The sequence below is a fragment of the Orcinus orca genome, chromosome 5, assembly GCF_937001465.1.
Source record: "Orcinus orca chromosome 5, mOrcOrc1.1, whole genome shotgun sequence".
Taxonomy (NCBI): Eukaryota; Metazoa; Chordata; class Mammalia; order Artiodactyla; family Delphinidae; genus Orcinus; species Orcinus orca.
Window position 1 is genome coordinate 20,366,458 of NC_064563.1, and position 13,918 is coordinate 20,380,375.

General features: G+C 39.8%; 1 protein-coding gene across 2 annotated transcripts; it reads left to right on the forward strand.

Moving 5' to 3' along the window:
• Positions 1–487: 487 nt before the first annotated feature.
• COMMD2 (COMM domain containing 2) lies at positions 488–9,538 on the forward strand. Of its 2 annotated transcripts, none has more exons than XM_033402749.2 (5): positions 488–637; positions 733–810; positions 1,464–1,546; positions 4,649–4,822; positions 9,256–9,538. In XM_033402749.2, exons 1-5 carry the CDS (start codon positions 571–573, stop codon positions 9,451–9,453), a joined length of 600 nt encoding a protein of 199 aa, XP_033258640.1. In that variant the 5' UTR covers positions 488–570; the 3' UTR covers positions 9,454–9,538. The 2 variants fall into 2 exon arrangements, with proteins under 2 accessions (XP_033258640.1, XP_049566175.1); XM_049710218.1 differs by lacking the exon at positions 9,256–9,538 and adding an exon at positions 5,266–8,396.
• Positions 9,539–13,918: the final 4,380 nt, after the last annotated feature.

Here is a 13,918-nt window from a genome sequence, read left to right on the forward strand (position 1 = left end):
TCATCTGTACAAACGATGGCCCGCACCGTAAAAAACGATGTCATGGCTATTGAGCATATTAAATAAGATAAATCAAGTAAGATAACATATACAACAGCTCTGTGCAAACTAATACCTCTATAAAAGTTACTTTCAACTGCCTGACCTGTCTCTCAGTTTCATTGTCTCTAATGGGAACAATAATGGTACCTACCTCATAAGGTTCTTGTGAACTCTAAATAAGTTAACTGTATGAACAGTTCCTGACATAGTGCTTAATAAATGTTAGCTATTGATATTATTAATGTAAGCTCCACGGGGGGGGGGCGGGCCGTGTCGAATTTTAAACTTCTTTTCATCTTCCTCAGAGCATAGCATTCTACACCCGGCAGGCTACAACTGACTGGCGAACGGAAGAATCTTCTCATCCCAGTCTGCGCCGCGGAAGGCATTTGAGTGTAGGACGGCGGTAAGTGGGAACCGAAAGCTCGGGACGCTGAGACGCCGGAGCCTTTTTACGCTTGGACTCAGAGCCCGGAAGTGGCGAGGACGGGGTTAGCGCTGCGGGGTGAAATCGGCTAGCCAGAGAAGATGCTGCTGGACCTGTCGGAGGAGCACAAGGAGCACCTGGCCTTCCTGCCGCAAGTGGACAGCGCGGGTCAGGGGGCCCGGCGGCGGAGGGTGGTGCTCTGCGGTCTGGGAGGGGATCGGTGGGAGCGCCCGGTGCTAAGGGTCTCCTGGCTTCCGTTGCAGTGGTCGCTGAGTTTGGGCGAATTGCGGTGGAGTTCCTGAGGCGTGGCTCTAACCCCAAGATCTACGAAGGCGCTGCGAGTAAGCAGGGGGGAGGCACAGCGCTGAAAACTGCGCGGAGAAGTGCGTTCTCTGTCCCCCTGGAGGGGAAGGGGTTATTGGGACTCTAAAGGTCTTATTCCCATTGTGGCAGAATAAAAGCAGAAGGGCTCTTCAGTCAGGGCGCAAATCCTGCCCGTCCCCTGAGTATTGTGAGTTTTTAAAAGCCTGTATTAAGCCGATTTCCTGACGTGTTAATGGACATAATACCATCTGCCAGAATACTGTGATGCTTACCTGCATCCAAGTGTGTGGAATAGCTGGGTGAACCATAAATATACAAGTGTTTGGTTATTATTAGTTGTTCAGACATCTACTTTTGCTGAAGGATTTTTACCCCGATGGAGGAGGGACGGTTTCTATTATTGTCCCTTCTGCCAGGCGCACTGAAGAGAAGGACTGTGCGCCTGGTATTGTCTCCACGGGTCTGTTTTTGTAAAGGTTACATGGTGGGAAATACTGAAGGCATTTGGCTGGGAGTGGAGAATGAACCGGAGGCTATTACCAAGTAATTATTTTTTATAATAATTGCAGTGTTTGAAAACATGGAATAATAGATAACATTTACCCTTTAGAGTTTGAATAAAAGAATAAATACCACATAATTTATTTGCTCATTTTTCCTCTTTTTTCAGGAAAACTCAGCGTGAGTAGTGACACTGTCCAACATGGTGTGGAAGGATTAATACACCTCCTCACTGAAAGTTCAAAGCTCATGGTAAGGGCTTTTGTGGACTGTTTTGTATTAGCAGGACCTTAAGGAGGTTCAGTATACTCTACATCAGTCCTGACAGGATCTGCTCATTTCAGTAATGTTACTGGTTTATAATGGATTTAGTGAAGCCATGCCTAAGCAATCTGACTATAATGTGATCTGCTGGCATGAACACCTCTTGTCAGTATAAATTAGAATTGCCTCTAATTCTGCATGTTATTAAACCATATACTATAGTATGTATCCCAAGAGGAGGGAGAATGAAATGATTTAATTTTTTGCATATTAGCAGTTTATAGCTTATTGGAGAATTGAGAACATTTTTTCCATTTTTTTTTAAGTGTTAGTTTCCCCTTCCTTAATACTAGCTGAGGGATCTTGTACCAGTATTTGTTTCTTCATGCTCGTAATAGAGAAAAATATTTGAAAAATTACAAGTGGCTGCATGGGGCTTAATTTACATATTATCCATTCTACTGTGTCTCAGATTTACCTTTCTGTAAGAATCACGCGTGACCCTTGTTAACCAGATTCCCGGTTCCTACCTCAAACATATTGAATCAGGCTTTCCAGAGGAGCAGCTTGAGAATTAATCTTTTCCCAAGGTGCTTCAAGTGATTCTTAAGATCAGGCGAATTTGGGAAACTACACTAGGGGCTCAACATTTTGATAGTGAATCCTAATGCTGGAAGTGATAAAAGATGCAGTGTGGCTTACTTGAGTTGTTTTCACCCTAACAGTTAGATTATTTGAGTGGTTATGAGCAACTACATAAAAAATTTATTTTATAGATCCCTTTTGTCAGACTTCCTAAAATATTACACTTACAGGTGGTCCACAGCAAATGCCCTGTCCCATAAATCCATGTTCCATTAATTGATATGCCCTAAGCAATCCTTTCTGGCCCTATCCAGAGCTTTCCTGGCTGCTCTCCTCCTGAGAATAGATCTCTAGCTTCTTGCTCTTCTGTGTAGTCAAACTGAATCTTCTGACAGACTACCTGGTGTGATTGGTCAGCTAACCCAACCTGCCTGGCCCCAAGGACTATAATCTCCTCCACAAAGGCAATGAGCCTGTTTGTTTTGTTCAGCTCTGTCTTCGTAGCACAAGGCCTATCCCACAGTAGGATCTCAGAAAATATTTGTTGAAGGGATAAAATACACAAGCCTATGCTATTATAAACAGAAACAAGTCTAATGACATTAACAAACCTGAAAAAGAAAGGGTGGCATGCAGAAATTGGAAAAGAGCAAGGAAAGTAGAGTTAAAGTGGCTGAGGTGAATACAACGAAAGGAAGAGGAGCAAAGAGAAAGACTGTGCTTTCTCTACCTTTTCTCTACCTTTCTATCCCCTCCTCACTTCAATCATCCAATAAGGGAGTAAAAGCAAGGCTGCTGTTGGCAGCTTCCTTATATCCTATTGAGGGTCAGTGCCAGTATTAGGATTGGTCCCCAGTAATGCTGAACCATTGGACAGCAAAACTGTGACTCCATGCCCTTCTCTCCCAGCTCCCTTTCCTGGTCAAATATATGATTTCTTTGTGTCCAGTCAGCATCTGAGTATCCCACTAGGACTTACCCAAACCAGGAGCCCTCATTCTCTCACTAAGCCTTTTTTTTAAAAAAAGTCTTTTGACACCATTCCACCTATTTCTCCCATCCCACCTCCTACTCCCTGCCTCTGGCAACCACCAGTCTGTTCTCTGTATCTATGACCTTGGTGGGGTTTTTGGTTTTGTTTTTTAAGATTTGACATGTAAGAGGGATCATACAGTATTCCTTTCTCTGACTTAATTCACTTAGCATAATGCCCTTGAGTTCCATCCATGTTGTTGCAAATGGCAAGATTTTATTCTTTCATTTTTTCTCATGGTGGATAATATTCCATTGTGTATATATGCTACAATTTCTTTATCCATTTTTCCATTGATGGACAATGAGTTTGTTTCCTTATCTTAGCTATTGTAAATAGTGATGCAGTGAACATGGTGGCACATGTATCTGTTCAAGTTAGTGTTTTTGTTTTCTTGGATAAATACCCAGAAGTAGAATTGCTGGATCATGTAGCAGTTCGATTTTTAATTTTTTGAGGACCCTCCATACCGTTCTCCATGGTGGCTGCACCAATTTACATTCCCACCAGCAGTGCACGAGGGTTCTCTTTTTCTCCGCATCCTTGCCAACACTCACCTCTTGTCTTTCTGATAAGAGCCATTCCAACAGGTGTGAGGTGACATCTCATTGTGATTTTGATTTGCATTTCCCTGATGATTAATGATGTTGAGCATCTTTTCATGTACCTGTTGGCCATCTGTATGTGTTCTTTGGAAAATGTGTATTCAGATCTTCTGCCCATTTTTTAATCGAATTGTTTGCTTTTTGGCTCTTGAATTATATGAGTTCTTTATATTTTTTGGATATGAACCCTTTATCAGATATATGATTTGCAAATATTTTCTCTCATTCAGTAGGTTGCCTTTTTATTTTGTTGATGCTTTCCTTTGCCCTGCAGAAGCTTTTTATTTTTTTAATTTTTTATTATAAATTTATTTATTTATTTTTGGCTGCGTTGGGCCTTCATTGCTGCGCGCGGGCTTTCTCTAGTTGTGGTGAGTGGGGGCTACTCTTCATTGCGCTGTGCGGGCTTCTCATTGCGGTGGCTTCTCTTGTTGCAGAGCACGGGCTCTAGGCACTCAGGCTTCAGTAGTTGTGGCTTGTGGGCTCTAGAGCGCAGGCTCAGTAGTTGTGGCGCACGGGCTTGCTTGCTCTGCAGCATGTGGGGTCTTCCCGGACCAGGGATTGAATCTGTGTCCCCTGCATTGGCAGGCAGATTCTTATTCACTGCGCCACCAGGGAAGCCCCCAGAAGCTTTTTAATTTGAAATAGTCCCACTAGTTTAGTTTTGTTTTTGTTGCTTATTTTTATGTATCAGAAACTCGGAATTTGGAATAGTGGGCAAGGGTTGCCTTTTACTAAGGAGTGTTATTTCTTATACTAGACAGAAAGAATTAAGGGATTTCATATTCTTTTGCATATATCCAGTATTTCAGCATTTCCTAGACAAAAATAAATTTTGATGTTCTGTTAAACTCGATTCACTTTTAGATTTCTGAACTGGATTTCCAAGACTCGGTTTTTGTTCTTGGATTCTCTGAGGAACTGAACAAATTGTTGCTGCAGCTTTATCTGGACAACAGAAAAGAGATCAGAACTATCTTGAGTGAACTGGCACCAGACCTTCCCAGTTACCACAGCCTTGAGTGGCGACTAGATGTACAGGTATGACTATTTTTTTTTAAACCTGACATAGAATATAAGATTTATTTTAGGTTTATGTCCTGAGGCTTCTTTTGTTCTTTACCATCTTAACCAAACTCTGGTTTGAAACTTTAGTTTTTTAATGTTCATTTTTAGACCATTTCCCAAATAGTTCATTTTCTTATATTTTTAATGTGTTCACATTGGTTTAATTTGTGAAGTTTATAAGAAATAGGTTATTTGCAAAAGCAGATGGCTATCCATATTTTTAAAGTGGTGCTTAGCTTTTTAAGAACTTTCTGTCTAAATAAAACACATATGTAAAAAAAGTACACAGGTCAATATACAGCCCAATGGATTATGTGGTGAAAACACTCATGAAACCAACACTTACCCATGACCAGCACCTCAGAAGCATCCTCCTTGCCTCCTACCAATTACTTCCCCTATCCTCCTTTTCAAAGGTAACTAGCGTCCGGACTCCTGATGCACAGATTACTTTTTTCTGCTCTTTAACTTTCTATACATGGAATGATTCAGTAAATATTCTTCTGTGTCTGCCACCTTTTTGTGAGATTGAGTTGTTTTTAAAGCCACATAAATAACCAAAAGGGATATTTCAGACTATCACGTGAAGCCCTTTCTCAAGCAGTGACAGATAAGTTAGTTAATAGATGTTTGCTGAATGCCATCCACTCACTAATCAGCTGTAATCAGAGCTGTTCTGAATGCTTTGGGACACAAAAGAAGTGTAAGACACTTTCTCAGCTGGAAAAGATGTTATCTGGTTAGGGATGTTAGTGTCCTCAAAATAACTAGTAATTAAAGATAGTTGTGAAATAAGGTTCTGGAGGGGAAAAAAAGAATAGAATTGTATAAATGAAGGTACAGCTGAGTATTTCAAAAAAGCTATATAGCTCAGGTAGTTCAGTGTACACTGGCATGATCCAGAAAAGCTTCAAGAAAAGGAGGTGAAATTTCAGAAAAATGAATGGGTAGAGAAAACCAGGGTAATATTCTTGACAGAGGAGACAGCATAAGTTGTAAAGGCCCACGTGGATATGGGAATGAACAAATGAATATGTGGGATAGCTCCCTAGTTCCCAAACTTGGTTGCACACTGGAATAACCCAGGGAACTTTAAAAATTCTGATGTCTGTGTTCTACCCTAGAGGTTCTGATTTATTGGTGTGGAGTTTGGCCTGGGTATCAGGATTTTTTAAAGCTACCCTGTCACCCAGGTAATTCTAATGTGCAATAAAGTTTGTAAACTGCTGTAATAGTGGATTCTTCCTCATTTGAATGGCCCAGATAGGTTATAGAAATTCAGTTAGAGTTTAGCAGTTATATCCCAGTGTGTAGAGTGCTTGAATATATATTAACACAGGAGAAAGTATAAATAGATTATAGGCTCCTTGATGGTAAGTGCTGTGTCTTGTTCACTACTGTGTCTCCGACACAATGCCTGACACATAATAGGCATTCAGTACTGAATATAAGTAAGGAGAGGTGGTCAGCAGCTTCTTAACCGTGTTATTTATTAAATATTTCTTGTACACCTATCATGTGCCAAGTGGTGTGGCTACAGCAAAGAACTTGACACAGTTTATGCTCTTGGAGACCTTAGAAGCAGCAGCTCCTGTGGGGCTCACGGGGAGGAAGAGATCACTGTGGTTATGCCTTTATGTTTACGTCCTCTCATAATAACCAGGTGGAGGAGATTTGGGAATGGTCGTGTTCATGAACTTCAGCACTAGTTTATCTTGTATCCCTCTCTTATGTGGAGATAGCTTCTGACTTTTGGGTTCCAGTAGCCCTTAGAGGTTCTTTTTTCGGCTCTCTTGATTTGCTTTGAGTTTTTCCATTATTAAGACATTTTTAGAAGTTAGAAACTTAGGCAATTGAAATTTCTAAAATTAGACTCAAGAGAGTTCATTTGCCCAGTAAAATGAGTTTGAATTGCTGTGTTACTGCAAGGACTAATACAGTTTAATGTTGAGGGTATATTGAATGAATATTGCCATGTGGTGAGGTGTATTTAAGGGCTGAAAAAGCTACTCAGAGAACTAATGGATTTACTGAGCTCAAGGAAGGAAGGAAAAGAAGTCTTGTCAGATGAAGACCAGATAAATGGCTAGGAAACTAGTAACAGGATATAGAACCTTTCATTTTTGAGTAGCTGACTCATCTCATGGAGACTGGTAGCAAATGGATAGTTACCAGCTAATTATTGTGCAGTTGCTGATGGGAAATAAATGAATCATCATAGGTTAGTTTCTAATAGAAGCATTTCCCATACTTCATAAGTTGCCAGCACTTGTTAAATAGCATCAGTACATTGAATGCATCTGAGACCGGTGCAGGAGCATGTTACCTTTAGGGCTGATCCTTTTAAAGTTGCTGCTGTTATTTTTACAGGGAGAAGGATAGAATTTCATCCCCATTAAAAAAATAAGTCCATATCAAGAACTTTGTGGAAAGAAAAACTTTGTGGGCTACTGTTCTTTATCCTGTAGTACTGTCATTCAGTACCTTTGAATCACCCTCCCCAAATTACAACCCCCTCCGAGCCCCGTAAGGGTAACTATTATCCTGAATTCCTGAATTTTCTGTTAATCTTTTTTTTATAGTTTTTTTAATATATATATTTTCACTAGACTGTATAGTCTTTAGATTTTCATGTATTCTTCTGCAACTTGCTTTTTTTTTTTTTTGTCTTTTTTTATTGTTGGCTGTGTTGGGGTCTTCATTGCTGCACATGGGCTTTCTCTAGTTGCGGCGAGTGGGGTCTACTCTTCCTTGCGGTGCTCAGGCAGCTTCTCTTGTTGTGGAGCATGGGCTCCAGGCACGCGGGCTTCAGTAGCTGCGGCATGCGGGCTCAACAGATGTGGCTCATGGGCTTAGTTGCTCCGCGGCATGTGGGATCTTCCCGGACCAGGGCTTGAATCCGTGTCCCCTGCATTGGCAGGTGGATTCTTAACCACTGTGCCACCAGGGAAGCCCTGCAACTTGCTTTTTTGATTGAACGTTTTCTTTTTAGATTTATTCATGACAATTCATGTTGCTGTAGTTCACTTCTTTTTGCTGTCATTTAGTAAACATTTCACTGTATGAATATTCTCAATTTATCCATTCTATTGTTAAAGAATATTTGAGATTTGTCTAGTTTTGGACTCTTAGAAGCAAATACTATTATGAATATGTATATATGTGTAAGAGTTTAAGGTAAATACCTAGGAGTGGAATTGCTGGTCATGTATACGTTTTCCAAAGTGATTCTGTCATCACTCTCACCAGCAGTGGATGAGAGTTTTCATTACCATCACCTTACAGTGCTCTGTATGGACAGGTTTCTAATTCTTGCAAGTCAGATAAACAGTATCTTACGATTTTATTGGCCATTTTACTGATTTGTAATAAAGTTGAACATATTTCCTATGTTTATTTGTGTTACTTCTGCAGAGTGCTTAGATAGGTCTCTGTACAATTTTTTCTTGGTTTTGTGGGGTTTGTATTAAATCAGAGCAGTTCTTCGTACATTCTTTTTTTTTTTTGTGGTACGCGGGCCTCTCACTGTTGTGGCCTCTCCCGTTGCGGAGTACAGGCTCCGGACACGCAGGCCCAGTGGCCATGGCCCACGGGCCCAGCCGCTCCGCAGCATGTGGGATCCTCCCGGACCGGGGCACAAACCCGTGTCCCCTGCATTGGCAGGCGGACTCTCAACCACTGCGCCACCAGGAAAGCCCCTTCATACATTCTTGATACTAAGTTTTTTTTTTGTTTTTTGTGTTTTTTTGGTTGTATGTGTTACAAAATATCTTTTCTCAGTTTGTGGCTTGTTTTTCCACCATTTTTAGGTATCCTTCGAAGAAATTTTAATGATTGTTCAATGTATCAGTTTTTTTCTTTATGGTTTTTTTTTTTATATCATGTTTAAGAAACCCTTCCATGCTGACTATACATCCTGATTGACTATACATTCTGGTTTCTTTTTTTTTTTCCCAAAGGTTTTTAATATAAACTTATTTTATTTATTTATCTTTGGCTGCCTTGGGTCTTTGTTGCTGCGCACGGGCTTTCTCTAGTTGTGGTGAGCGGGGGCTACTCTTCATTGCGGTGCACGGGCTTCTCAATGTGGTGGCTTCTCTTGTTGCAGAGCATGGGCTCTAGGCGCACAGGCTTCAGTAGTTGTGGTGCACGGGCTTAGTTGCTCCGCGGCATGTGGGATCTTCCTGGACCAGGGCTCGAACCCGTGTTCCCTGTATCAGCAGGCGGATTCTTAACCACTGCGCCACCAGGGAAGTCCCTCTTTCCAAAGGTTTTAAAGTTTACTCTTCTTTTTGAAGTCTGTGATTCATCTGAAATTAGATTTTTATGTATGGTATAATGTAATTATTATATGTTTAGCATGATTATTAAATAGTCCTTATGCTCTTATTCCATTTAAAATCAAGCTTGCAAGCAGAAGCCTCAGGCAACAGATGAAACCATCAGTGACTATAAAGCTGCACCTTAATCAGAACGGAGATCACAACACCCAAGTTCTGCAGACAGACCCAGCCACCCTGCTTCATTTGGTTCAGCAATTGGAACAAGCCTTGGAAGAAATGAAAACAAACCACTGTAGGAGAGTTGTGCGCAATATCAAGTAGTCCCAACTTGCTTCCTTCCCTTAGAATCACTTGTGAATTGATGATATGCAGCAGTTACTTCTCAAAATAAATTTTTTAATTGATAGTGATAAATACATAGAGATTTCATAACATTTCTTTTCCTGTGTGAAGATACTGAGGTCATGATCAAAGGCTAAGTAAATTTCCTTTCCTGGTGCTAAATGTGGTCAGCTTCTTGACAATTAAGATGTATTTTGGGGCTTCCCTGGTGGCGCAGTGGTTGGGAGTCCGCCTGCCGATGCAGGGGACATGGGTTCATGCCCCGGTCCGGGAAGATCCCACATGCCGCAGAGCAGCTAGGCCCATGAGCCATGGCCGCTGAGCCTGCACGTCCGGAGCCTGTGCTCCGCAATGGGAGAGGCCACGGCCACGACAGTGAGAGACCCGCGTACCGCAAAAAAAAAAAAAGATGTATTTTGTATTTTAAATGTGTAAATAGGATTGAATCAACTGGAAGTGAATCTATACTGTTCAAATCCTCTGTATATATAAATGACTGTACTTTTTTTGATACTTTTCTGACTACTTAACTTTATTATTTTCCTCCTTATTGGCCTAAATTTGACAGTAAAGTTCACAATGTAATGCTATTACTATTCAGAATATTCCTAGACAGTTTAATGTTTGTGACCTTTAAAAGCACCCCATGGGGCTTCCCTGGTGGCGCAGTGGTTGAGAGTCTGCCTGCCGATGCAGGGGACACGGGTTCGTGCCCCAGTCCGGGAAGAGCCCACATGCCGCGGAGCGGCTGGGCCCGTGAGCCATGGCCGCTGAGCCTGCGCGTCCGGAGCCTGTGCTCCGCAACGGGAGAGGCCACGGCAGTGAGAGGCCCGTGTACTGCAAAAAAAAAAAAAAAAAAAAAAAAATTTAAAAAAAAAAAGCACCCCATGATGTTAACAGCCACAGAATAGTTGGAAGTGAATATAAATTTTTTTAATGCTATATTTAGGCAGTTCTTGCATTTTTCTTTGCCTGTGAATGTAGTAAGTATTTACCATGTTGCTTAAGTTTAAGTTGCCATGGATAATAAGCTTAAATAGTACTCAACTTTGTGTGAATATATTGCATTTTATTAAGGACTACTTTTTTTCCCTATTATCCAAAGCATCTAAGAGATACACTGTCATTTACATTTATAAGCAATGGATGCAGACATAATGTAATCAATTCTTAATTATCTGGATGTAAATTATAGTCACTTTTTATAATTCTGTCGAATAAAGTATAAAGAGGGCGAAGAGAGGCCATGTTTACTACATTCCAAGCAAATATCCCTTCTTCCTTACAAACTTGATTTTTGTTTTGTTTTGCTTTTTAGTGGGTAACTGTAAGCTGTGAGCCTGAAAAATTCAGATGCTGATGTGTCAGGTCAGCCTCATAGAGTACAGGGACACAGGGAAACTTAAGGAGACACAAGGAGGCTTAAGGAGTAACAGACTTAAGGAGAAAGTCGTATGGAAGGGTAGAAACTGGGGTTCAGTCTTAAATATCTAGCCAAGACCTTATTCTGAGAATCTCATCCCATGCAGCAACTCAGGAAGGTCTTTAGAAACGTCAGACTCTAAACTGTACTCTAAGCTCTATCAATACTTTGCCTTCTAAGAGTTAGAGATTTTCAGGTCAAAGTGACATCATGTTTCTTCTTTCTGTTAAAGTACAGCCCAGCCGGAAACAGAGGCCAGTGGAAGAAAAGCACAATTGATATTGCCACCAATCATCCCCCTGCAGGCATCTGGGTCACCCCATATCACCCCATACATATATGTTCTGCAGTTGCAAAATAACTATAATATCAGATATTAGCAAACTATAATCAGATAATTTTTAATTATAGTGATAACTTGATTAATCAAGCTTTCATATTAACAACCTCACAAACAAAAGGAAACTTTATATATTACATGAAATAGTAGCATATGTCATCAGGTTTAAAAGCAACATGCCTGCCCAGCTTATATGATGAAAATAGCCTCTGTGAGGGCTTCTTATTTGTCCGCATTTGGCGGGAGATAAGCAGGGCTGACTCCAGCCAAGACTGAAATAATATCCCTGTGTCTCCTTAGGGCAACCTTTCTTCTTCCTTCGTATCCACTGTTCCTACCCCAAGCAAAACAACAAAGCACATGTTAGTCTTTTTTTATTTGTATCAAACTCCCCCGGTCTCCTTTGGCTGTACTTTGTTATTCTTTCTGATGTTCTGCCTTTTTTGCCTTTTTGGGCCAGAGTGAGTTGGGAGCAGTCTCCTAACTTCCTTTTGAATGTGGGACTCACGTTTTTTTTACAGACCATCTAATGAGCCTCTTCCTTTTCTTGTTTGGACACTCTACACCCTTATGCATTCCTCTGCCTTGTTTGTTTTATGGCACATTTGATTTTTTTTGTAACTTGTACATGAACATATTTTCTGCAGATGCAGTCACTATTCTACTCTCATATATGACCAGGTTTCTTGACTCTGGGATGTTCCTTTCCATCTGTAACTGTCTAAATGTTTGTTAAAACATTTTGGGTTATGAGTATGCTAATTTTTTAGGATTTGCTGATGCATGTTTAGACAAGTGTAATAGCTTTTATGTCTCAAAGCCAGAATAGTAATATCTCATCTCTCAGAACAGAGCTGTGAGTAGGAAATAATCAATGTGTATAATCACAAAGTTCTACATATACTTCACCCATTGGAAGTCTCCTTTGTGTTTCACAAAATTCCATGAGCTTGTTTTGTTATTGATATTTCCAGGCTTAGGTAAATATAAAGCAGCAAACTAGAAAAGTGGTGGGGATACCATAAGAAGAAAATATACTTCTTTGAAAAGTAAGAACCGGATACCAAGGAAAGTTTGAAAAATCATTAAGTGTGTGTAAGGGATGCAAGTGTGGGAGCCCTTAACATTTATAGCAGTATGTGGCCCTTTAGTATATAATCCTATGAGAAGGTTAAGAGGTCAGTCTTTGGAACTGGACAAAAGGGTTTGAATTTTAGGCTCTGTGGCTTCTTTTGGGTCCTTGATAAATTCCCAAAGCCTTGTTTTCTTCATCTTTAAAATAGGAGTAATAACACCTATCTCACTGGCTTGTAGAGACCAAATGAGACATATATAGAATGTTTAGCATAGTATTGGGCTTTAGAAAATACTTGTGTAGACCTGAGGATCTCATTATTTTGTAGCCTTGAATTCTGTCTCATATACTCTATTTAAGAAACAGAAAATGCTACCTGATTTCTATACTGAGTTTGAATAACAAAAAAATTTTTTTGAAGTCTAAAGGAAGAAGAAAAAAGATCAGGGAATTTAAGTACATTTTTAGTAGTACCTTTATTGAAAATTTTAATTCTTAGAATGATATACATATAACTCTCCAGAAAACTCAACTATTCAAAACTGCCTAGTCCCCATAGGGCTCAGGTAGACAAGCTGAGGGTTTTACCTATAGGCTTGGTCTAGAGTCTCTTTTTTCCGTCTTTTTTCCTCCACACCAGTGAAAGAAGCATGGGAATCTCAAGATACTAGCTAAGCCAGGTCTCTTTTTCTAGGTAATATTATATCTAAGTGGAGTTGTTTTTAATCTCCAGGAGAAAACACATAATACTTCTTTGTAGTTTCTCATAGCCTTCATGGTGAGGAAGATCTGTCAGCTGCTGTATAAAATCTTCCTGCTATAATGTATGCACTCTTCTCTGTACTTTTTTTTTATATATATGTTTAAGTCTCTCTTTAGCTTACCCTTCCACAGTTTCCATAGTAATAGGTTACTGTCATCCCTTTTCCTTTCTTTCATTAATGGTAGAAAATATTTTGGTAAAAATGGTATCATACTACATTGCCTCTAGTTTAAATATATTCATTTTAAAACCACCATGACCGTTATGTTCAAACCTAAATACTTTCCTTAAAACAAGGAAGCCCAGCTTCACCATTAATGTGGTTACTTCAGTGAGCTTTACAAACTTCGAGAGCAATGTTTTAATTATAAAAGCAGAAGAAACCCATTATTTCTCAGCTTTGCAAAATAGTACGTACTACTTCGAGATGAGAAAACGATGTACTTTATGGCAATAAAGTATATATATTTAGTGATTCAATCACTGAATACTAATGGCTCTTTGTTTTATGTTTGTATAGCTCCAGTCCTCTCTGCCTAGGAACTCAAATGATTTAATTATGTTTGGTAGCCACGAGTCCGTAAGATCCTACTTACCATAATGGGGAAATATAGGAAAAGTAATTTTATTTCCTTAATGAACCTAAAGTAAAAAGGAGCATCGGGAATACAAATATCTGCATTAATGTATTCTGAAACTTGGCTTCTATCAGGTTGTTGCCATTTTAAACCCAATTAACTTTCTATAAGATAAATGTTCTAATAATTATAGTGTAAATTATGTTATCATTAGAAATATTGCTAATTATGTGGCTATCAGAGTGGGAGGCCATGCACTTTTATT